The 26,445-nt window shown below is 40.2% G+C and overlaps 1 protein-coding gene across 1 annotated transcript in view; it reads left to right on the top strand.

Moving 5' to 3' along the window:
- DNAJC6 (DnaJ heat shock protein family (Hsp40) member C6) overlaps positions 1-23,169 on the top strand; it is a 107,608-nt gene extending 84,439 nt beyond the window's left edge. Inside the window, exons 13-19 of the mRNA XM_068965856.1 lie at positions 2,453-2,587; positions 8,553-8,621; positions 9,633-9,752; positions 16,658-16,921; positions 19,126-19,268; positions 21,242-21,418; positions 23,068-23,169. Coding sequence (XP_068821957.1) covers positions 2,453-2,587; positions 8,553-8,621; positions 9,633-9,752; positions 16,658-16,921; positions 19,126-19,268; positions 21,242-21,418; positions 23,068-23,169 — 1,010 coding nt within the window. The remainder of the gene's footprint in view (positions 1-2,452; positions 2,588-8,552; positions 8,622-9,632; positions 9,753-16,657; positions 16,922-19,125; positions 19,269-21,241; positions 21,419-23,067) is intronic.
- The last annotated feature ends 3,276 nt before the right edge of the window (positions 23,170-26,445 follow it).

The raw sequence follows: 26,445 nt of genomic DNA, 5'->3' as shown, positions 1-26,445 counted from the left end.
GTCGGACATGGTTGAGCGACTTCACTTTCACTTTTCACTTTCATGAATTGGAGAAGGAAATGGCAACCCACTCCAGTGTTCTTGCCTGGAGAATCCCAGGGATGGGGGAGCCTGGTGGGCTGCCGTCTATGGGGTCGCACAGAGTCGGACACGACTGAAGCGACTTAGCAGCAGTAGCAGCAGCACTATTTGCCAAACATGTAATTTAACACCAGCCATGAATTCAGTCTTTATAAAAACACAGTAAATAAGGTGCTATTGTTATCTCCATTTTCTAGTTGAGGAAACAGAGGCTTAGAGTCAAATTAGTAATGTACTTTTATATAGCGAGTCCCCAGGTCCAAAACTAGGTCATTTGACTCCCGAGCTTTCCCTGTTTTCCTGTAATGCCTTCTTGGAACTGTAGTTTTCTGAATACATTTTTCCTGTGCAGAGAAGCACCTAATTAATTTAAGATATATCTAACGGGCTCCTGCCAGCAGCACAGCTGATGAAGTGGAGCAGTTGGTGCCAGATATAGAGTTTGAGCCCCATGAGGCTCAGTCCGCTTCACTCCGCTCATTGCCAGACTCAACCCTTCTTGTGGCTGGCCATCCACAACTTTTTGACTTTTGCAGGCAGACTCTTTTAACATCTGAGCCACCAGGGAAGCCTAATTTAACATAGGTTGGTATTAAAAGGGTACCAAGTAATAGTGAGAAGATTTTAGCATTCTCTACTGGTGGACGTCAAAGTTAGGTGTCCGCTTGCAGATATTCTATAAATCTCAGTATTCTCATTTTATAGAAGGGATAACGTTTGGTTAGTGTCAAATGAGCTAAATGATACACATCATGTAACAGAGTGCCTGATGTATAGTTGATTCATTGCTGCCATGTAAGGCTGATCTACTGCCCAGCAGACATTAGGAGAGCATTATGCCAATGAAGTTGTAGGTGAACACATATTGATCATATCCCTCCCTGGGTTTTGAGAATGGGGTTTATTCATTAACTTGTTTGACTGTAGTTATCTATTCCTAGAATAGGTCACTCCTACTCCAGGAAGCAGTCAGCCCATTAGCTTGATACCTACAAATTAGGAAGTGATGCCTCATTATAGGGAGCTAATTCCCTTGCCCATTAATGCAAAATTAAACCCAGTCATTTATATGCCACTCTGTGTCATTTTCATCACATTTATCTCACGTCTGTGAACAATGTGAGATGCCTTTGGGAAATTCCTGGAATTTGAATTCTGAAAACTTGAACAAGTCCAGTCTTATCATTTACTTGATAATGGGCAAGAAACTCGGCTCTCTGAACCTCAGTTTTATTGTCTGTAGAATGAAAATGATATCACTTCTGTCTGACAGCTGACAGGATCAGCTGATGTACTCTTTATGAAAGGCAACATAAACCCTAAAGAAATGATGCAATATTAAGTTACTGCATTGTTGGGCTTCCCTGATGGCCCAGTGGTTAAGATTTCTCCTGCCAGTGAAGAAGACATGGATTTGATCCCTGGTCTGGGAAGATCCCACATGCCAAAAGCAGCTAAGCCCGTGTGTCACAGCTGTTGAGCCTGTGCTCTAGAGCCCAGGAATCGCAACTACTGAGCCCACACGTGGCAACTGTCGAAGCCCACGTGCCCTCCACAAGTGCAGCTGCTGTAATGAGGAGCCCAGGCACCATAATGAGAGAAAAGCCTGCACAGCAATGAACAGCCAACATACTCAACATAAATAAACAAAATTTAAAAATACTATTATTGTGTTGTTGCTGGAAACCTCAGCTGCCACTTTGTTGTAGTTTTCTTGGTTCATTCACAAACTTTTTCGCATTTTACTACATCTGCACCGAGTTGTAAGCAAGCAATGTTTTGAAAGCATTTCGTTTCATAGAACATAGCTCAGTTTTTGTCACACTCATTTTCTTTTTAACTTTCAACATGCCAGGACCACTAAAAACACAAAACTAAACAAAACCTGGTCAGTGAGGTTTTCTACTGTTCACCTTAATAGCAAAGCTCCTCGTGCCTGGCATTTGTTCACTAATTCACTGAATATGATCATAGTTCATTCATTGATCATCTCTCGTGATCCAGGCCATGGTTTCACCACTTATCTATTAATCTGTAAGCTTGCTTGATTTATTTCATGTTACTAAGACGCCCAAGGCCCACAGGGCCTTGTTTATAGAGTGTATGGTTCATCCTACAGGTAAATCAGGAGTTCTCCTTTGTCCTCAAAGAAGGGGTTATTCACATGTAGTCAGAAATCCTTGGGCTTCATTGTTAACCCTGAATGAAGTTTTAAGGATAGGATGGGCCTGTGGAGCAGCCCATGAGGCAGGCATCATCCTGACTTTTCAAGTATTTGGCTTAGAGCCTTGTAAGAGTGACAGCTGTCCAATATTTATTGAATGAGTGAACCCATAGGACAAAGACACACCTTTTTCCTGTTGTTTTCTAGGTGCCACCTTTGACCCATTTGGAGCACCTTCTAAACCATCAGGTCAAGATTTGCTGGGTTCTTTTTTGAACACAGCCAGTGCTTCCAGTGACCCCTTTCTTCAGCCTACGAGGAGTCCTTCTCCTACAGTGCATGGTAAGGAAGTACTTATGCTGTGTTTAGTGGAACAGGGTTCCCTACTAGACATCAGTAGGTGTTCAGATATAAAAACATCTTGTAGGCAGGGTTTTGTTTTGGCTTTTGTTTTTGAAAAGCTACATATCTCTTGAAAATTAACAATTCATGTTAACATATTAAAAGCTCTGCAGTGTTTTGCAGTAAAGAAGCCTGCTTAACTTTTACTCAGCTTCCATAAAATTTAATTTGGAAATTTTTTTCTTTTTGCATTAGAGCTATATGCACAAAATGTATAGGGCACCATCAATTGTAGGACATATGTTTATTTTACGTACTGTCACTTTTAGTTGATTCGAAGATACTTACTAGTTGAAGTCTTTGAACTATGAAAAAATATGTCTTGAGTTAATAAAATGTAATATGACAAGCATTCCACAAAATTAGTATTCCACAGAACAGTTTAGAATACAATATCCTGATATATTAAACTAGTTCTAAGATGAAGCCACAACACACTCGACTGTTGAGGACTTAAAATGTGCCAGTCTGATTTGAAACATACTCTAAGTGTAAAGTGCATACCAGAATTCAAAACTTAGTACATAAAAGCAATGTAACATGTCTTATTAATATTTTTCTATTAGTCATTTAATATATTTTGAATATACTAGGTTAAGTAAAGTATTAATATTAATTTTACCAGTGTCTTTTTACCTTTTTTAATGTGACTACTAGAAAAATTTTAAATTATACAAGGCCCACATTATATTTCTAAGTTAGAGACAAACTTTGTGGAAAGAATCATAATCACATCTGTTTGTAAGAGCAAAAAAGTATCACCTAGGTAACACTGATTAAAACTGAAGGTCTTCAGTGAAGGATATATGGCTTTGAGCTGGAGAAATGAAGCTCCTTCTTGATGCTGAAGGATGATGAACATCGATGGCCTAGACTTAGAGGGCGATGTGTTTATTGTTGAAGGCCCCCTGAGCCCCTCTGGGGAACACAGTTTAGTGATCAGCTTGACTTTATGGGAGCTATGCAAATGCAAAAGGAAATTGAGTTGTGCAACACTGATCAAACGGTAATGACCAAAAATGAGAAAGCAGTCCAGGAACAAACTTTATGGGTAATTTCCTATTGCTCTTAAATCTCAAACTATTTGAAGTGGGTGCACAGGACGATATGCAGAAATTCAACTCTGACCCTTGTGCAGTGCCCACTTAAAAGAATCTCTGGATTGGAAGTTGGCTACCCCAAGAGGAAAGATGCAGGGTGATAGGTTAAAGCTGTTGTTTTTGTTCACTTATTTAAAATGTAGGTTATGTCATTGCTGTCCCCACAGTGGCTCCCTGCTTCACTCAGCATGGAAGCCAAAGTCATCGAGATGGCCTTGGTCGGCCCTCTGTGCTCTTAACACCCAGGGCTGTGACCTCCTTCCCCACTTGCTCCCTCTGCTCGTTCCGTTCCAGTCACATGGCCTCTCCACCATTGCAGTGGCTGTCCTCTCTTCCTCAGACCAGGGCATGGCTAATTCCTTCACCTCTTTCATCTTTGCTCAGCAATCACCTTCTCAGTGGGGTCTCCTCTGACTGCTCTATTCCACATGGAAACTTCTCCTCCTGTCTATCTTTCCCCACTAGAATCTGAGTTCAGAGGCAGAGACTTCTGTTAGTTTTGTTTATGGATGCTTTCCTAGTGCCTAGAAGATCTATGTGATGTGTTGTATTATCTACCTGTCTTTCCACATAAAATGAATTATCATTTTTCCCTATATAAATCTCTTTGATGCATACTGATAATATTAATACGGTTATCTATTTTCCTGACTTTAATACTTTGAATTTACTGTTTTCATATGAGTACCACCTTTTATGTCCCATGGGTATGGATGTTCATACTTCTGCATGGCAGTACTGGACTTGGTTCTCTGTTGTGAGCTGGCTAGAAGATGTTTATCCCTCAGTTTCAGCCAGTCAGAAGAACTCTTTTGTTTTGTGGCTGTGCTGCTTATTTTGATCTGTGTGATGCTAGTGTGTGAAAGAATGTTCCACTATCCTTGCTGAGAAGGGAATCGTTCCATAGTTAGTGGGTCAGTTGCATCCTCTTCATATATAGATGAGACTCAGGTGTCAGTTTGGGAGGTCAGATTGCCCACCTCCAGTTTCTACAAGGCACTATCCATCTCTTCTGAAAATCAAGAAATGTTGCCTTCAAGTTCTACGAATATTTATTGAACATTTTCTCAGAAGAGAATAATTATTTGGGACTTAATCTGAGAAGAAAAACTGAACAAGTAACCACAATGAAAAGCTAAGTAGAAGTTTAAAATACTGGGTATTATCTTTTCATTTATTTATTCCTTTCTCTCCAGCAGATTTTAAATTTTTTGAGAATAGGCACTGTGTCCTTTAGCTTTCTGTTTCCTGATGGTGCCTTGTGTGTGGTAGGTTTGTGGGTTTGATTAGTAATAATGTTGAAGTACCACTTCCTAGTTCTGCATCCTAGTTGGGTGTAAGACTAAGGTCAGAGTTTAAAGGAAGTCAAGCAGCAAAAGTTAGCAAAATTATCTAGTTTCCACCTCAATTTTCATGGATTACTGTGGAAAAAGAGAAGGGAAAACTGAAAAGAAAGAGCTGTTATTTCTGATAATGGAATATTCTATTTAACTCCATGATGGGAAGGTACAGTGTCTTGGTTCGTACTAAGGAAATGAAACAGGTAAATATAAGGCTTGGTATAAGGCTTGGTGCCTTGATCCTTCTGGTGGTGATATGTGTACTGTGTCTTAAATCCTACTTGCAGTGTTATTTTAGTGTTCGCATTGTATTCTTTGATTTAATGAACAGAACCTAGAAGAGTCTTAGAAGTTCTTTCTTACGGCATCCAGTTTCTTTTTTGGATTTTACAGATGCAGAAAACGTTTACTCTACCAATGTGTACTCTGATATACCTGATTATATTTAACTGAACATTTCCTTTCAGTTCTCCACTTGAAACTTTGACAAGGGTCAGTCAGTTCAGTCACTCAGTTGTGTCCGACTCTTTCTTACCCCATGGACTGCAGCATGCCAGGCTTCCCTGTCTTTCACCAACTCCTGGAACTTGTTCAAATACATGTCCATCAAGTCGGTGATGCGATCCAACCATCTCATCCTTTGTCATTGCCTTCTCTGCCTGCCTTCAACCTTTCCCAGCATCAGGGTCTTTTCCAATCAGTCAGTTCTTTGCGTCAGATGGCCAAAGTTTTGGAGTTTCAGCTTCAGCATTAGTCCTTCCAATGAATATTGGACTTCCCTGGTGGCTCAGATGGTAAAGCGACAGTCTACAATGCGGGAGACCCGGGTTTGATCCCTGGGTTGGGAAGATCCCCTGGAGAAGGAAATGGCAATCCACTCCAGGACTATTGCCTGGAAAATCCCATGGACAGGGGAGCCTGGTAGGCTACAGCCCATGGGGTCGCAAAGATTCGGACACGACTGAGCGACTTCACTTTCACTTTCAATGAATATTCAGGACTGATTTCCTTTAGGATGGACTGGTTGGATCTCCTTGCAGTCCAAGGGATTCTCAAGAGTCTTCTCCAACACCAGTTCAAAAGCATCAATTCTTTGGCACTCAGCTTTCTTTACAGTCCAACTCTCACATCCATACATGACCACTGGAAAAACCATACCTTTGACTAGACAGACCTTTGTTGGTGAGGTAGTGTCTCTCCTTTTTAATATGCTGTCTAGGTTTGTCATATCTTTTCTTCCAAAGAGTAAGAATCTTTTAATTTCATGGCTGCAGTCACTATCTACAGTGATTTTGGAGCCCAAGAAGATAAAGTCTGTCACTGAATCCACTGTTTCCCCATCTATTTGCCATGAAGTGATGGGACCAGATGCTATGATCTTAGTTTTTTGAATGTTGAGTTTTGAGCCAGCTTTTTCACTCTCCTCTTTCAGTTTATCGCTTTCTGCCATAAGAGTGGTGTCATCTGCATATCTGAGGTTATTGATATTTTTCCTGGCAATCTTGATTCTAACTCGTGCTTCATCCAGCCCAACATTTTGCATGATGTGCTCTGCATATAAGTTAAAGAAGCAGGGTGACAACATACAGCCTTGACGTACTCCTTTCCCAATTCTGAACCAGTCTGTCATTCCATGTCCAGTTCTAACTGTTGCTTCTTGACCTGCATGCAGATTTCTCAGGAGACAGGTAAGGTGATCTGGTATTCCCATCTGTTTAAGAATTTTCCAGTTTTTTTGTGATCCACACTGTCAAGAGGTTTTGGCGTAGTCAATAAAGCAGAAGTAGATGTGTTTTTGGAACTCTTGCTTTTTCAATGATACAGTGGATGTTGGCAGTTTTATCTCTGGTTCCTCTGCCTAAATGCAGCTTGAACATCTGGAAGGTCACAGGTCACATACTGTTGAAGCCTGGCTTGGAGAATTTTGAGCATAACTTTGCTAGCATGTGAGATAAGTGCAATTCTGCAGTAGTTTGAACATTCTTTGACATTGCCTTCTTTGGGATTGGAATGAAAACTGACCTTTTCCAGTCTTGCGGCCACTGATGAGTTTTCCAAACTTGCTGGCATATTGAGTGCAGTACTTTCACATCACATCTTTTAGGATTTGAAATAGCTCAACTGGAATTTCATCACCTCCACTAGCTTTGTTCATAGCGATGTTTCCTAAGGCCCACTTCACATTCCAGAATGTCTGGCTCTAGGTGGGTGATCACACCATCATGGTTATCTGGGTCATGAAGATCTTTTTTGTATAGTTCTTCTGTGTATTCTTGTCATCTCTTCTTAGTATCTTCTGCTTCTGTTAGGTCCATACCATTTTCTGTCCTTTATTGAGCCATCTTTGCATGAAATGTTCCCTTAGTATCTCTAATTTTCTTGAAGATACCTCGAGTCTTCCCCATTCTGTTGTTTCCCTCTATTTCTTTGCACTGATCACTGGATGGATTTCTTATCTCTCCTTGCTGTTGTTTGGAACTCTGCATTCAACTGGGTATATCTTTCTTTTTCTCCTTTGCCTTTCGCTTCTCTTCTTTTCTCAGCTAGCTGTTTGTAATGCCTTCTCAGACAACCATTTTGCCTTTTTGCATTTCTTTTTCTTGGGAATAGTCTTGATCACTGCCTCCTGTACAATGTCATGAACCTCCGTCCATAGTTCTTCAGGCACTCTATCAGATGTAATCCCTTGACCTCCCTTGAGAGGGGTCAGAATGACCTATTTTGAAGCTGTAGAGAGTTCGTTGTTTTAGTGACAGTAGATACATCCCTGACACCAGCATGGTAGGTGGATGGTATCTAGTCAGTTCCTAGTAAGTATTCTGATTGACTCATATTTTCTGTTAATGTCCCAGCAGAGGACACAAAAAAATTTTTTTTTAATTTTTATTCATTTTTTTAATGCAAAATACATTTGTTATTGGGGTATAACAATGTTGTGATAATTTCAGGTGAACAGTGAAGGGACTCAGCCACACATATACATGTATCCATTCTCCCCCAAATGAGAAAACAAAATTTTTGTTCTCAGTTGCTCATGCAGTTTATGCCAGCTTAAGGCAAATTGGATTTGAGTTTCATTTCACCTTTTTTTATTGCCTACTGACTTCATGTTAAGGATAGAGGTGGGACCCATGCAGATGAATAAGATAATTCTTGCTTTCACAGTGTACTCGAGACAGATACATGCACAGTTACAATTCAAAGTGTACCTTTGGAGGTAAAATAAAGGTGAACAAGGAAGTAACAGAGACAAACAGTATATGGCTTCCACCAGTGCTCATATAAGTAAGTACAGATGAAGGCAGAAAAGATCAATGTTGCAGAATGTGGAGAGAGCTCAGAGGGAGAGTAGAATCACATGAGACAATGGCATATCACGAGAGGGAGAGCATTTTCTTTTGTGAACTCAGAAAAGTGGATTCTGAGCTATTTTGTCCTGATTCTTTTTCTTCTCCTCGTTTGCAGCTTCTAGTACCCCTGCTGTGAACATTCAGCCAGATGTTTCAGGAGGCTGGGACTGGCATACCAAACCAGGTAAAGACCAGCAGATGGATTTTGTGCCACATAATTGGTTGCTGAAGCATAATCCTTCACCCAAGGTGAAGTGAGTACTTGCAGAATGTTAGCCCCATTTATGGAAGTTCCTAAAGGTCCCCAGTCTGAGAAAGCTTTTCACATTGCCCTTGATGACATGGTAGTTCTGCATGTCAAATGATACTTAATTTCTCTAAGTGTCAGTTTGCTAAGTGTTTGCCTTGACAATAGTGTTAGACAGATCTGGGTATACATCTAACTCAACCATTTAGAAGCTCTTGAATTTTTTTTTACCAGTCTGAACTTCAGTTTTCTTATCTGTAAAATGGAATTCATAATTCTTGTCCCACACAGTTTAAGTGAAATTACTTACATGAAATTTTCTGGCATAGAGTAGGTGCTGCATAATCTGAATGGTTTTCTCTCTTACAGAGAACTTGTTTTAGATCTGAATTTGTCTGTAGTAAATAAATTCTCTTTCTTATAGCTACTGTTGTATTTTCTTGAGAGCCATCTTGTGTGATAATCTTTCTGACACTGTGCAAGTTACACACACACACACACACACGCTATATGTCTATCACAGCAGCTTTCTAAAGCAGTTGCTGTTTCCTTATGTAACTAATGAGAAAGTATCGACACTCAGAGAAGTTAAGCAACATGTCAAAGGTCACTCAGCTAGGAAGTGGCAGAACCAGAATTCAGCTCTGACTCGTCTCATAGGAAATCCCATGGGAAAGAACGGAGTCAGGTGACATGAGGTAAGAACTAGACGTAATGGTTTAGAGGAGTGGCTAGGAAATGACTTATACCTTTTCGGTTCCCTGTCCTTGCTCCAGGTCACTACTCACTTGAATTAGGGAAATGGGGTCTAGCAACTTCTAACATATTTGCAAACCTTGTCCTAATTTGCCCTTAGAGACGAGGTGAGCAGTAGCTCTAGATTTCTGAACTTCAGAATTCAGCCTCAGACAACTAACTCATTTGCAATGCCCTTCTTATTTTTTTCAGGAGGTTTTGGAATGGGAAGCAAATCAGCTGCCACCAGCCCAACAGGCTCCTCGCATGGTACTCCCACCCATCAAAACAAACCCCAGACTCTGGACCCGTTTGCTGACCTTGGCACATTAGGTATACATATAACAAATGAAGATACAGACTTACTTTTGGCTACAAAGTCTCAAATCTACATCTTCGGTGTTAAAAATAAGCTGTAGTGTTTACCTGGGATCTAAAATAATCTGTATTTTTAAGCTGTATTCTAAAACCTAAAGCTGTCTTTTTAGAAAAGGAAACAGGCTTCAGATACTGGGTTGGAGCTAACCCCTATTAATGTATTTCTCCAATCCCTGAGTTTGGAGTAGTAGTGCCAATAAAGTTAGAACTCCTGGGAGCATCTGAAAATAGAGTTTGCACCGAATTAGTGACTGTGTAGGGAAACGGTGAGAGGCAGGGGTGGGCAGATCGAGCCATGCTGCGAGGGCCGGCTGTGTGCAGGTCTCACTCTGAAGTTGCCGGTGAGGCCCTCACGCGGTGCTCCTCGTCTCTCCGTGGACCGCAGTCCTCTCTGGTCAGGTGTAAACTTCCAACAGAAAACAGACCTCTGGAGAATATTTCTAAAGAGTTTTCTCATCAGATGTTACTTATTATTATTATTATAGGATAAGTGTTTTATGAGCAAGTAATTTTGGAAACACTGGGTTCAGTGGACTTCAGTTAAGTGTTTTATGAGCGAGTAGTTTTGGAAACACCAGCTTCAGTGGACTTTGATCATTGCAGAAACTTCTGAGGATCGGGGATCATGGTGACGCTCCCCAGTGAGGGGTACAGTGTGCAGGGTTATCTTTTTACCAAGAAATCTCTCTTCAAGGTGTAGTTGATTGGACTGCTGTGTTTTGAAACTTTTTTCTCCTCCTTGAAGTGCAAAGTTGTTAAATAAGGGTGAGGTAGCTCTGACACAAAGGTTTAAATAAGCCAACTTGATAGTTCAGTTTCCCCAAAAGGCCTCCGGAAGCATTTAGAGCTGAATTATCTGCAGGGAATGAGAACATGCTATACCGTTTTACTTTTTGCTAGTAGTTATGTTAGAATCCTGACCTTTCCTTTTATGTCATTTAGATCTTTTTTCCTTTTAAGAATTTCTCAAATTATTTTCCCTTTTTTTGTATCTGAAAGTCCAAATTTTAGAATAATAACATTCTATAAAACAGGCAAAGTTCTATTTCAAGTGAAATCTTTTCAGTGTTCATTTTTTACCCATTTATTCGTCCCACAATTATTTATTAAGTGCCTTCTGTGTTCTAACATTGTTTTAGTGAAAACCAACCAGCCAAACTAACAAAACCAAAACAAAATAATTCCTTCTTCTTAAAGTTGATATTCTAGAAGGGGAAATAAACATTAAATGAATAAATATACAATATAATGTCAACTAATAAAAACAACTAATGTTTAGTTGGATCTTTTACTCTGTGCCAGGCTCTATTTTAAGTGCTTTACATATTTCATTTCATTTAATCTTCCCAATATTTTTTGAAGTAGAAACTATTATAATCCTCATTTTACAGATGAAGAAACGGACACAGAAGTTTCAGGAACATGCCCAAATCACAAGGTTTCAACACCAAGAAGTCTAGGTCTGTGGCTTGCACTATAACCCCATGAAGAGTCCTGTGAAAAAAATAAGGCAGAAAGTGATGGTGCGTGGGGGATGGTCCAGGGTGTTATTTTAAATATCAAGTGGTTAGGGAAGGGCCTTACTGAATAGGTGACCTTTGTAAGAAGTTCTTTTAAAAGCTTCAGCATCATGTCTTGCATCTAGTTGTCATGTCCTTTTAGACACCTTTAACCTGGAATCATTCCTCAATCTTTCATGACATTGATATTTGAAGGGTACAGGCCAGTTGCCAAAGTCTTGATTTGTTAACTTTGATCACTTGGTTAAGGTGATGTCTGCCAGGTTTCCTTCACCATGAAGTTACCATTTTTCCCTTCAGTAATTAATGAGTAATCTGGAGAGATAATTTGAGCTTATCCAATTCTCCATCTGACTTTTACCCACTGGTTTTAGCATTCATTGGTGGTTCTTGCCTAAAGCAGTTATTACCATGATATCTGCAAAATTGTGATTTTCTGATTCCCTTCTTCTTTCTATATGTATTAATTGACATTTCATTCTAAGGAAGAATGTCCTGTCTTTCCCTCTCCCATGCCCTTCCTTCCTTTCTGACTCCCTCCATCTCTCACATCATAATGGACTAATGGATTCTTTTTTGACTCAGTTGGTTATCATCTATTACTGTTATTATTTAATGTTCACATGGTCCCACATTTGATTTGTGAAAGCTCCTTTCTTCTGACTTCTATATCGTTTTCACTTGATTCCATCATTTTTGAGAACTTTCTTTATGGCACAAGGTGTCCTAGGCTTCTCTTGACCTTTTTACATGCCTGTCCTATAATCAGGTATTTCTGAGAAATCTCATTCCTTTTTGTGGGGAATGGTATTTAGAAACCAAAATCTCTGCTATAAGTATGTTTTTTTTTTGCTCTGGGGTGGGTGTCACTGCTCTGCCTTCCAGGAGATGGAGATAGGTGATCAGTGGATATTAACACATAATTTAATCCCATCCACTGCCACAGGGTCTTCCTTGCCTTCCCCTGTTCCACATCTGTGTCTTCCACTTCCTTGGATCTCAACAACATTAATAGACAACAAAAATAGTTTTAGAATAGCTGCATCTTTATTACTACAACAACATACCTACTTGGAGGAGTTCAAGAGTGGTGGTTATTTTTGTTATCTTTGCCTTGCCTCATAGCTTGCAGGACTTTTCCCAACCAGGGATTGAATCCGGGCCACCACAGTGAAAGCCCAAGAATCCTAACCACTAGGCACCAGGGAAATTCAAAAATATTTTTTTGAAGAGTTACTTGTTTTTGAAATGCAATAATTCTTAAAAACTGCTGGGGAAACTAGTTTCCTAAATTGCCTCATTTTCAAGTCACATAATTTAGGAAACGTAAGTGATTTTCCTGAAACTGTATAGTGAATGAGTATATAAGCAAGGGCTGCTGCTGCTGCTGCTGCTGCTAAGTCGCTTCAGTCGTGTCCGACTCTGTGCGACCCCATAGACGGCAGCCCACTAGGCTCCCCTGTCCCTGAGATTCTCCAGGCAAGAACACTGGAGTGGGTTGCCATTTTCTTCTCCAATGCATGAAAGTGAAAAGTGAAAGTGAAGTCGCTCAGTTGTGTCTGACCCTTAGCGTCTCCAGGGACTGCAGCCTACCAGGCTCATGTGTCCATGGGATTTTCCAGGTAAGAGTACTGGAGTGGGGTGCCATTGCCTTCTCACACACTAAAATTTTTGACTCCTAGGCAATTGCTTTAGAGTAAAAATTAAACTTCTAAGTTATATAGCTACATTTAAAAAAAGATAGCATGCTTCTCCTTTAGGTATTTTCACACTGAACAATTCTGATACAAACACCACAGTTCTTCCCATGGATATTCCGATTTAATTAGTTTGGTTGTGGCTTGGGTATAGAAAATTTTTAAAGCTCCCCAAGTGAGCCTAATGCACAGCCAAGTTTGACAACCGCTGCTTTTGCTTTTAATGAGAATAGCTGTGGGCCCTGGGTTTAGCTACTACTTTATCTTTCTGTCAGTTCTCTGCTTCAGTGGCTTTAAAAATTAGAATTGCTAACCAGTCTAAAAAATATTTAGAAAAGTATTCTGAAAGGGTAGACATCAGAAAGCCCTGCAATGTTGATGAGCAGCTTGAGATCAGAGGCAGCATCTGCCATTTCACCTCTGTATCTGCAGCCTCATGTGGAGAAGATGCTCAATAGTGTACTAGTGAAAAAGTGGTGGGAAATGGAAGAATTTTTTAAGTTTTTCAGGTCTTTCTGTGGTTACTGAATTTGTAAATAATAAACATAATATATTCAGAAAGAAGATTGTAAGCATCCTTAAAATAAAAGATGAAATTCCAGTGTGGAATGTCTACCCAACCTAAGGTATGTTGATGTGCTGTTGGCAGAGGGGCCCAGAGGCTCACAAAGAAGGGCTTCATAACAGGGGTGATGCCAGCCTGTAGTATGCAACAGTGTCATTCCCTTTTTCTTTTACCAAGTATTTATTGAGCCTTTATGGTGTATGGGTACATGCTAGGAATATGAATTTGCATTATTTTAAAATAATGCCTCTTATTTACTTAGTTCAGGAATTGTGAAGAGCTTTCACATAGTCATTATGCCTTTATGGTTTTTCTGCGATGTAGACATAGTTCTGATTTTATAGGTGATAACACTGAGGTCAAGGAGATAAGTTTTTCACTGAACTTCAGAAGAGTGAGGATTCTCCATAGACTGTTTTCAGCTATATTCCCGGGGCACTGTATCTGGTACCTAGTTGTTGTTTAGTTGCTAAGTTGTGTCTGACTCTTTGCGACCTCAGGGACTGCAGCATGCCAGGCTCCCCTGTCCTTCACTGTCTCCCAGAGTTTGCTCAAACTCATGTCCATTGAGACAATGATGCCATCCAACCAGCTCACCCTCTGTCGTCCCCTTCTCCTCCTGCCCTCAATCTTTCCCAGCATCTGGTCTTTTCCAGTGAATTGGCTCTTTGCATCAGGTACCCAAAGTGTTAAAGCTTCAGTTTCAGCATCCGTCCTTCCAATGAATATTCAGGGTTGATTTCTTTTAGGATTGACTGGTTTGATCTCCTTGCAGTCCAAGAGACTCTTAAGAGCCTTCTCTAGCACCACAAAAGCATCAATTCTTTGGCACTCAGCCTTCCTTATAGTTCAACTGTCACATCTGTACATGACTACTGGAAAGAAAAACATAGCTTTGACTATATGGACCTTTGCTGGCAAACTGATGTCCTTGCTTTTTAAATATACTATCTAGGTTTGTCATAGCTCTTCTTCCAAGGAGCAAGTGTCTTTTAATTTCTTTATAATTTCTTAGCTGTACTCCTCATCCTCAGTGATTTTGGAACCTAAGAAAATCTTTTTACTTTCTGGTACTTACTAATGCTCAAGAAATATTGGATGAATGAATATATGAATGAATGAGTAAATAAAGGAATGAAAGACTGAATGCATGAATGTGTGGTGGCGCAGAGACAGACTGATTCCAAGCCTGCTGGCCATAAGACAGCAGTCTCAGTGGGGATGGGAAGAGGAACCCCGATCAGACCAGAGGAACAATGTCGATAGAAAGAAGAGACAGTAAGTGAGGGATGAGCTGTAGTAAAAGACTCAGAGACTTGGGGAGGAATTTGAGATTATGGATGCAGGAAATGAACATGACATGGGGAGACAGGAAGCTCATAGTCAAGTCCCAGCTACATTAACTAGATGTGTGACCATAAGCCTATAAGTATACCAAGTATACCTCCTTTATTTCCTTATCTTTAAAGTGGGGCCAGACTGTGGAAAATGGTATGGACATTTCTCAAAAAACTGAAAATAGAACTACCATATGACCTAGCAATTCCACTCTTGGGTATACATCTGGAAAAAAGCCCCACTAATTTGAAAAAATATGTGCACCCCAATGTTCACAGCAACATTATTTACAATTGCCAGGATATGGAAGTGACCAGGTGTCCGACAGTAGAGGAGTGGTTAAAGAGGATATGGTATATATTAATATACACAGTGGAATACTACTCAGTCATAAAAAGAACAAAACTTTTTGCCATTAATAGCAACATGGATGGATTTGGAGGGCATTGTGCTAAGCGATGTATGTCAGAGAGAGAAAGGCAAATACTGTATAATATCATTTATATGTGGAACCTGAAAAATACAAGACATATAGCAGATAAGAAGCAGACTCACAGATAAAGAGAACAAGTTAGAGCTTACCAGTGGGGAGTAGGGGGAGGGCAATAGAGGGGTGAGGAAATGGGAGGTACAAATTATTGGGTATAAGATAGGCTCAGGGATGTACTATAAAACATTGGGAATATAGCCAAGATTTTGCAATAACTAATAATTGTATAAAATTGTAATTTAAAAATTATATAAAAATGAAAAAATAAATGGTAATTTTGACAAAGAAAAATAAATAAAGTGAAACCAGTAATACTACCTGTTTCCTAAGGGTGTTGTATAGATTAAAGGTAGTAAGAGTCATAAACATATTTTGTAAATTCTAAAAGAGTTATATAAATGTTATTTTATTATCACTGTTGCTTTGGTATTGGTGCCTGAAAAGGTTCCTGGAGATCACCTCTTCAAACATGAGTCACAGCTGGTCTTCATATTTTGGGAAAAGCCCAGCATTTTTGCAGTGAGTACTTAAAAGTTAGGAGTTACAGACTCAGGATTCTACTTAAATTCCCAGGACAGAGTAATATCATTTTTTAAAGCTTGAATAAGATTCTTTACCCTATTCAGAGTTGTCACAGTGTTAGCTGTGTTTACTCTCCTGCAATGAAGTGCAAGTAGTGTGAAATTGAAACCTATTTATGAAATTTTAGAACACCATTTTTACTCGTGGGCACTAACCATGCTGGTTTTTATAACAGACAGTGAATAATCCTGATCACTGACGTTTAAATAGCGGCTTCACAAGTGAACGTGGTTTTGTTTTATTCCCTGTTCTTGTCATTTGATAGCTTTTAGGAATGGAATCTTCTGAGAGGGTGGGAGGGAGAGCTGCAATGGCATGGTGGAGGAGCCAGGGCTCTTCTGGCTTGGAGTCAGACTTGGACGCAGGTCCCAGTCCTGCCGCTTTCTGGCTGTGTAACTTTCAGAAAATCGCTTAACTGTTCTGAGCTACAGGTTGTTTATCAGAAGGAAAAATGGAACTGTTAATACATACCTAAAAATGTCATTGTGAGGATTAAAGGAAAATATATGAATGCGATTTATTTAGCTATTAGGAAGGCTAATTATGCCACTAGTCAAGGGAGGTTCCACTAAAGTCATTGTAAGCAGTGACTTGGGACACAGGAGTTAGAGGCTACTCACAACAGCATTACCTTCTTTCTCTCTTTCTCTTTCTGTTTTTTCCTGTAGGTGGTTCTTCATTTGCCAGCAAACCTTCCACACCAACTGGATTGGGTGGTGGATTTCCACCTCTCAGCTCGCCACAGAAAGCATCTCCCCAGCCCATGGGTGGGGGGTGGCAGCAGGGAGGGGGCTACAACTGGCAGCAGACACAGTCCAAGCCACAGTCCAGCATGCCCCACTCCTCTCCCCAGAATCGGCCCAACTACAACGTGAGCTTCGCATCCATGCCTGGGGGCCAGAACGAACGTGGGAAAGCGGCAGCTCATTTGGGTAAGGATGATGGTATGGGGCCTGGCTAGAGGGTACCCAGAGGTATGCATGTCTGAAGAAGGAGACAGGAAATTTGGCAGTTTCTGAGGCGGTCTTTGAATTGCAACAACACAGCATGATCCCTCCCAGTGTTGTGCCTGGAGCTCCTAGGTTTACCATTCTCCCAACACACCGTGGTTTTGTGAGTGCTGGCTCACCTGTCTGCCTCTCACCATGCTGAGAGCAAACGGTGGGCAGGGACTGGGTCTTTTTTTCCTCGTTAGCATTAGCACCTAGCAGAACATTGGACAGGTAGGAGGCACTAAAGGAGTACTGAATGGAAGCGAGTGGAGGGGTGGGTGGATCTTGAAACTGTCATCCCTTTGGAAGAGGGGGTGGAAGATGAAAGTTGGAAACATTTCAAGCACTGTGTTCACATTTTCCCTTGGATCCCAGTTAGAGGAGTAGACATGTCTTGGACATTTGGTCTTGATTATGCTCTGGCTGGGGGATGTTCCTGAGATCATTGGGTTTCCTGTGATGGTTTTTCCCTCTCTTCTGAGAAGAAAGTTAAAAGAACACAAAGTGGCCTAAAAGCTAAGGCTGGAGGATAACTCTGGATGGGATTCTTTCTTTTTTCAAATGGGGTTCTTGATAGCAAGTGAAAAATAATATATTTTTCATAGAAGGGATGGTTACATTTGAATTTTCTAAAAGGCCTGTAATGATATGTTTTACATCTCAGTTGATTTCATTATACCCAAGAATGGAATGTATAGGGGCATGATGAGGAAACAGGCTTTTCTATGGAACATGGGAAAGGCACTTCCTCTACTTTTCCTAGTAGCTTTAGCTGACATCTTTTGAGGGCTTATTATATGTCAGGTGCTATTCTAAGCAGTTTTTGCATACTATTTCATATAATCTTCAAACCCTTGTTGTAGACAGATCAATAATTTTCTTAGTCCATACAGCTTGCAAGTGACAGAGCCAAGATCTACCAGGGCAATGTGACTCTAGAGCCCCTACCATTCACCCCCACACTCTGCTTCTCATGATACGTACATGACAAGGAGTTTTTTTTAGGTCTTTGTAACATCGTGTTTGTTCTTTGGTTAGCAGTGGATATTCTCTGATAATTCCATAGTCATTTGGCTTCCCCTCCGTTTTTATTTTGAGTAGATGTGGGGTGAGTGTTGTCAATCAGTAAATATTTATGGAGTATCATCAGTGTAGAAAATATTGGGGATATGGCTGCAAATAAGACAGACAAAATCCTTTATCTCAGAGCACCCACATTTGAGTGTGTGTGTGTGTGTGTGTGTGTGTGTGTGTGACAGTATGTTCAGAATGCCTGACAGTATAGGGATGGCAGGTGGGTTTCAGGTGAGACAACAGCTTTGGTTTAAGGCATGGACTGAATGGACTCTTGTAGTTCTGTTTTAACAGCAAACATTTAATAGCCAGGTACTGTTTTGAGCACTTAAAAATATTTAACTCACCCATTTTCACAACAACCTTATGAGATAAGTCATGTTATTAACACCATGCCTGGTTGACAGATGAGGACACTGAGGCAGGAAGATGGTAAGGAATGGTAATGTCCCAAGGTCACATTGCTGATAAAGGCAGAGCTGGAATTCAAACCCGGGGGTCTGTCTCCAGAGCCCTTGCCGTTTGCTACTACCATGCTAGGCTGCTTTTTCAAGCAGATTGATAAGGACTGTGAGGCCAAAACCAGACTTAGGGGAAAAGAGCTCTGTGATGGACTAAAAGCGTCAGCTGAGTGTGGGCAGGAAAGCAGCAGTGTGCTTGCATTTCAAGTACCAAAACCCAGGTCATAGGCCCATCACTGCTGCTACCTAGTTGTATGACTGGGGCCTGAGGTGGGGAAAGAGTAGTGGGTAGACTCGTGACTCTCCTCATCTGTGAAAGGATGGAACGGTGCACATGGAATTATGGAATTAGGTTAGTGCAACAGCCCAACCTCGAGTCTGAGCTTTGCCGTGGACACTGCATGTGATCCTGAACAGATCTCTTAAGTTTTCCAGACTTCACTTTCCTCATCTATAAAATGGACATGACAGTCTCATACCCTACTCACAGGCTAAGTGAGAGGATTAAGGGGCATAGTGCCTGTGAAAGCACTATGCAGTATGCCTAAGTGTTATGATATTATGTATATGAGTAAACACTATAATAATTTTAAAAATATTATGTTGCAGAGGGGAAACAAAAAGCAGCTGACTTTGAAGACCTGCTGTCTGGTCAAGGTTTTAATGCTCACAAAGACAAAAAGGGACCCCGAACAATAGCTGAGATGAGAAAGGAGGAAATGGCTAAGGAGATGGATCCTGAGAAATTAAAGGTGAGTGAGCCCCTGGCCCACAGTGATTATTGTGTTGTGTGGAACTGTCAGTGTGGGACTAACCTATAGAAGGTGCCATGTTAAGTTTCTAGCATCCACTATATTTCATTTGGTTCTTGTAGTTGTGATTTGAGTATAGCTGTGTCCTTTAATAAAAAATACTTTCAGGGAGTGCTGTATATGTTGTTTCATTTCTTTAATATAATACACTTATTCCATAATACATAGTGTAGATTTTCTTCATTTATACTTTCAAATAAGCAATGGCACTCTTTAAGATGTAATCTTATTATTCAGATGGCATTGCAATCTACAGGTAAGTCATTATGATTTGGTGGTAAGAAGAATGCATTATTTATGTTCTCTGTTTCTGCTTTGGTAGCTTTATATAAGACTAGATTGACTGAAGCCCTCAGAATCTCTTTGCCGATAGAGAGGGAGCTATTGATTGATATGCCTGGGAATTACTCACTCCTATAATGTTAGACCTGGAGGTTTGGGAAGGTGAAAGGGAGGGAGGCTAAGGGAAGTGGGGTCTCTGGCTTCTACCCTGCTTCACTTCACTTTTAACCAGAGCATTTCTACTTTTATCTGTTTCCGATTCTTGGATGTCTAGGTAAGATTTTATTTGGGGAAAGACAACGTTTTCATATTCTTTTCTTCTAAGGTTTGCAAACCAGTGACTATAACTTCATTGTTTCATAGATGAGAAAACAGAGATGTTACTTCATAGCTGAAGATATTATCTGGACAATGGTTAATTGGGGGACAAAAGGATGGTTATGTTGATGAATGGTGTGAGGTAGTGAAAAAGTTTGTGAAGATCAAGAGAACTGGAAAGCTTGTCACAGACAGGCTCAAGTCCCACGTGACAAAGCACACTGACACTGTTACAGCCTGTAAGATGAGAGTCTAATCTGGTACTCCAAAACCAGAATGGCACAACCACTCAATGTTACGCATGTTGAAAAATATACCACTGTTGTTTTCCATAATGTGTTGAAGATGTAGAGATACAATTTGCAGTACAATATATGACACTCTGTTTACATTTGCTATTCACTTCATGCAGTGTTATAGAGGTTTTATGTTCCTGCCACAAACACTGTGCTCCATCTCAAGAGCCTTTGTGTATTAGGTAAACTCTGACAGTTTTCTGTAAAAGAAAGTGGTTTATGTCTTTTAAACCGTGCTTGGTTATTTAGTTGGTATGGAGTATTTAATTGTTTGGGAGAGTAGTCATCATTCACTTTGAGCTTCTGTTACGTGCTAACTGCTGATTCATTGTTACAAACCTTTTGATTTAGTGACTTCATTTGTTATAACTATGATTATTCGAACTATGAATGGTCACAGTTGGAATGAATGACTAAATGTATTAATTCATTTAACAGACCTTTTCAAGCTGTTGTCCTGCCAGCATACTGTTTCTGAGTTAGAGTGATATGTAAGAAACAGTATCCTTCTTCAGACAGGTCTGCCTAATGGCAGGGGAAAAACAAGTGCACAGTTACAGTGAAATGTAGCACATTTTATGATAAAAATATGTTTAAAAGGTAGCCTGGAGAAATTTGTTTTTGTTTTTCCAAGGAATTTGTGTGTGTGTGTACATGTCAGACACTCTACTAGACATAGCAGATAGCAGGGACCCAGACAGACATGATGTGTGCCCTCATGGAGTTCATACTTCAGGCATAAGTCATTAACTCAGGGGGACCAGAGAGGAAGGAAGGTATTTAGACTTTCCAAGGTGGAACAGCATGAAGTTCCTGAGCAGGCTTTTGAAGGCTGATAAGGAGTTAACCAGAAAGAAGAGGTGTAGGGGGTGGAGGAAGAAGAGCCGTCCAGGTAGTGGGAAGGATGACCTAGGCAGGTACCTGATGTTGCTGGAGCTGGAGGGGTTTCCAGAGTCACAGTGGAGATGCTCTGGACTCAGAAGCATTTGAATTTCTTAACTGCCCCTGTGTTTACAGATTCTAGAATGGATTGAAGGCAAAGAGAGGAATATCAGAGCCCTTCTGTCCACAATGCACACTGTGCTGTGGGCTGGGGAGACTAAGTGGAAGCCAGTTGGCATGGCAGACCTGGTCACCCCGGAGCAGGTGAAGAAGGTGTACAGGAAGGCCGTGCTAGTGGTGCACCCGGATAAAGTGAGTACAGCCTGTCCTCCTGCACCCCTGGAGGTGTCTCCTGTCCTTGGTTTATAGCGTGTGTCAAGGAGTCATACTTTCAACTTGCTTCTTATTAGGCCGTTTATATGATAAAATAAATTTCATAGGCTCAAAAATGTACTTAAACAAACAGTTATACTTTATGACACAGAAGCCAAGAAATCAAGCTATACATTACAAATAATGGAATGAGGGCTTTACTTAGGTATGAGATTCATTACTGACTAATTTTCAGGAATCAGATAGAAGTTGTGCCTGACTTAAGGATGAACTCAGAGTTGGATAGAGGAAAATTTTCTCCTATAGTAATATGGCAGTATATCCAGCCAGGATTATACAATGAAAAAACTTTAGAATGTAGTTGGCAAAATTGGTGCGAATCAACCAAATATTGAAAATGGAGCTAAATTCATTACTATATTGATTATGCCAGTTTATATTTTCACTGAAGTACACACACACACATACACACACACACACACACACACACACACACACACACACTCTGCACTGTCAGAGACTTCAACCAGTGGATGGCCTTGTTGAGATCACCATAACACACAGAAACCTCCTTGACAGAATTGGGTCACTTGCCATCATATGGACTTTGTTATTGTTGTCTAGTCACTAAGCTGGTTCTGACTCTTTGCGACCCCATGGACTGTAGCCCACAAGCCTCCTCTATCCATGGGATTTCCTAGGCAAGGATAGAATGGGTTGCCATTCCCTTCTCCAGGGGTTCATCCCTACCCAGGGAGCGAATACGCATCTCCTGCATTGTGGGCGGATTCTTTACTGCTGAGCCACCAGGGAAGCCCCATCATATGGACCATGTCAGTCCTACAGTATGAGGCTGTGACTGAATCCTACTTGGGAACACACACTTGAATTTGATGTCTTAGATTTTCATCTCTCTAAACTTTTGGTGACAATCCAGATAGTATTAAAGAAACAGTGTATTTCAGTGACTCGAAGAGAAAGGGAAAGAGCCCAGAAAAGCCCACAAACTGTATGCCTGTGTTATGGGTCTCCAAGAAAATTTTTTTAAGAAATGGAATAAAGAGTGTTTCAAAATGCAGTCCATCAATCAGAGCTACGCAGTCATGAACCTTTGTCATTTGATAGGTAACTCTGGAGAATGGAGATATATCTTGTGCTGACCAATAAATTCTCTGTTACCTACTCAGTGACTGATCACTATTAGCATATGTGAATTCCTGGGGGAGGGCTTTGTGGAGAGGTCATAGTAATTAGGGTCATGTAGATGGGGCTATGGGCTTCCCTGGTGTCTCAAGCGGTATAGAATCTGCCTGCCCATGCAGGAGATGCAGGTTTAATCCCTGGGTCAGGAAGATCCCCTGAAGAAAGAAATGGCAACCCAATCCAGTATTCTTAACTGGGAAATCCCACGGACAGATGAGCCTGGTGGGCTCTGTGGAGTCACAAAGAATTGGACATGACTTAGTGACCAAGCAACAACGGCAGCAAGATGGGGCTGTAAAAAGAGAAATGGTCTAACAGAAAAAGATTTCAGTTACTCAGAGTCCACATATTAGCAACGAAAATTTTAATATAAATAAAATTTTGGTCTGTGTTATCTAATGTGTATTTTTTTTTTTTTTCTGTAGGCTACTGGGCAACCCTATGAACAATATGCAAAGATGATTTTCATGGAGCTCAATGATGCCTGGTCAGAATTTGAAAATCAAGGCCAAAAGCCCTTGTATTAACTTATGAGCTTTTCCATTTCTGCTGCAGACCCGTGCTAATGCTTAGTGTGTGTCACAGTTCTGAGGTTTTTGCAGGTGAACCAAAAACTCCAGCAATGTGTATCCAGTACTTACCTGTTAAGTTACTTGTGAATTAATTCCTCTTTAATAAGGAATGTGGATGTTTGTTTCCTCAAGTCCCCACCATAAAAAGTCCAAACCAGGAAAGGAACTTTTAGTCAGATGATCTTGCAGAGTTTTTTTTACAACATTCCAGCCTGCCCTGTGGGGAGCCTACTCAGCAATTTGTGGGGAAATTGAAAATACAGTCTACCAAGGGCATAGCACCCATCTCATTGTCTGAGGATAGGATAATGAGCCAAAGTTATAATAATAGGATTACACGATGGATTTTAACTAACAGTTTTGAGATTTTCTTGGAAAGATAAAATTTGAGCCATGGCTTTACGTAGACTTCAGGAACATGACCATTAAGTTTTTTTGTTTTTTTTTTTAACAGAAATTTACTATGGTCTATAGTATAATACTGTACACTTCTTTTGGTCAAGAGAGCTAACAGATGTAAAAGAACCTGAACTGTGGGAAGTAATTATATTATAATCCAGTGATTACTACCAACACTTCCTTCCTGGATAAGCTAAAATTTAGTGAAAATGCTGACTGAAGAAAAATAGGGACGCTAAAGCTGTAGAAATCTGTATTCCTGGTCAGAGAGTTGGGCTACTATCTTCTTTTCCCTTTAGAAAGATGTGGTAGCTTGAAGAATGTCTTAATGCCATAACAACAACCTGATTTGATGAAACTTCTAATTTTTGCTGTAAGGCTTAATGCTCCTCCTTTTGCTTAGCAGAGAAAATGCTCTTAGCTGGGAACAGATGGTAAGACAGTTTGGCGTGTACACAGTTGATCAGGAAGACTGTCTGGTATGGATCCCCTGTCCTCCAGGTTTGTGATTGGCTGTGGGAAGGAAATCGATGACCACAGTGACAGGGGCAATCGCAGCGAGAGACAGAGAGAGGCCACTTCAGATCAAGTCACATGGCCTATCAAGACTGCTTCTTTGAGGAACCAGGTTCCTCTTCCCACCTGATGAAATAGGACCTCTTGGATTCTTACAGTGGGGTTTATTATTCTAAAAGTCGTTGGGGGTCCACAGGAATAACAGTTGCACAGGAGCGTCTGTGAAAGTAAAGCAGGAGTGAAACCTTGGCAGACTTCAGACTGGTTGGATTTCAGTTCAGTGTTTTGGCTGTCTCTCACTTTGAGGGGCGAGTGGTTGTTTTCCATGACTTTGGTAGATCTCTCTGGGTGTGCAGGTACACGGTGTGCAGAGGATATTCATACAGAGCAGATGGGCAGAAAGATCTTGATCTAATCTTTAAAAGGTTTGTGCTCAGTATTGTGAAAAGCTTTCAAAAATTGTTTTTAAAAGACAATCTTTTTTTTGTTGTTTCTGTTTTTCATTTTCTTGTGGCAAACTGTACTGGAAAAGCAGCATGTCAAAAATACTTTATGTTCTATATACAACTCTCTTCTTTCTTTCTCTCTTTCTTCCTTTCTTTCCTTCGTTCTTTTTTTGTTGTTGTTATAAAGGTTCATTATTTATTTTACCTTTTGCTGACAATGTGAAACTCGCCTCAAATATTCTCTTTTTAAATATACAGCTGTAAACTGTTCAAAGTAACCATAAAAAACTAGGTGTTATTTATTAACATATTATAAAATAATGTTTGCAGTATGTGCTTGTCTTATTTAAAATTGGAATGTGAGACATGTTGCTGTGACTTTTTTTCTCATTCACATCTGTAGATATTGTGTGAACTACAGTATATAATAATAATTAAAAGGATACTATGTGAATGTCACGTACATTTTGAAATGATAGAACTATATTAGCTTGGTATCATGTTGGATAATTCATCCATGTTCACAGTTTAAAACATCATTAAACATTATGTAATTAGCACTGAGAAAGAATCTTATCTAACTTAAATTTGGGATGCTCCCTATCTCTTTTCCAGATACATTATAATTCTGGACCCCTATTTATCTCAAAACTCTTAACATAAGCAGACCAACAGGTTTTCGCATTCCTTTTAAATATCTGGTTGTGACAAAGCTCGTTGTTGATTGGATTCACTGTTTCATTCATATTTATTGTAATATATTTTTTTGTTTTGTAAATATGTTACAGTCAACAAAATGTGATTGGTCTAAAATATTTGTAATGTATATTAAAAGGCTCAAAAATATTTGTAGAAACATAAGTTATTTTTTTTCACTCATAGGAATGCAACAACAAGCTTGAATTATACCTTCTGACACGGTTCACTTTTAAGAAAAGTTATGGGGAAAGAATATGCTGCTGCTGCTGCACATGTAATACATTTGTACAAAACATAATCTGATAGAATTAATCGATTTATACTTTAACCACCCCCCTTACCACCCTTGCCTCCATATACAGACACACTTTTGATCATGCTACATGAATGCTGTGTTCCTAAAAGAATCAGCACAGAAATCCTGGCTCTAGCTAGGATATTAATACATTTTTGTGCTGAGGCAAAGGGTTGGATCCTGGGAGTCTGAGACTTTGTTGCAGAAAACAGATCATTTATCTCTTTAAGAAGAGAAGCAGCATGTTTACTTGGAAACAAATGTTGCAAATCAAAAGTATTTGAATTATCATTGCTGTGTCCCTGTCTGAAAGAATCTTCAAGTTGGACCCTAGGTGGTGCTAGTGGTAAATAACTCTCCTGTCAATGCATGAAATGTAAGCGAGGTGGGTTCCATCCCTGGGTGGAGTTCCCCTGGAGTAGGAAATGGCAAACCACTCCAGTATTCTTGCCACGGAAAATCCCGTGGACAGAGGAGCCTGGTGGACTATAGTCCATGGGGTTACAGAGTCAGACACAACTGAAGCCACTTAGCCTGCTACTGATGAAACACTGTGTAAGGAATGAACATGCAAGTTGAATTCCAGAGCCAGTTATCACAGCAACAGGACAGTTTCCCTGCTGACAGCATCTACTGGGGGATTTAGGAATGGGGAACAATTCAAGCGTTGATTTTCTGACTTCAGATTTAAACTGTTTAAGGTTTGATCTCAGCTTTCCTACTCAGTAGGTACCATCTGAGCCTCAGTTTTCTCATCTGTAAAGTGAAGATAATAAAACCTAGTTCATAGTGTGAGAATTGAATGCAAGGAGAGAATATAAAAAATTTATCCTAAGAGGTCCTGTTTAGTCCTAGCCAGTTTTTGACAGTGGACAT

This window comes from Capricornis sumatraensis, chromosome 2, assembly GCF_032405125.1.
Source record: "Capricornis sumatraensis isolate serow.1 chromosome 2, serow.2, whole genome shotgun sequence".
NCBI lineage: Eukaryota > Metazoa > Chordata > Mammalia > Artiodactyla > Bovidae > Capricornis > Capricornis sumatraensis.
The sequence above is the reverse complement of the archived record's forward strand: the minus strand, read 5'-3'. Positions and strand labels throughout refer to the sequence as shown.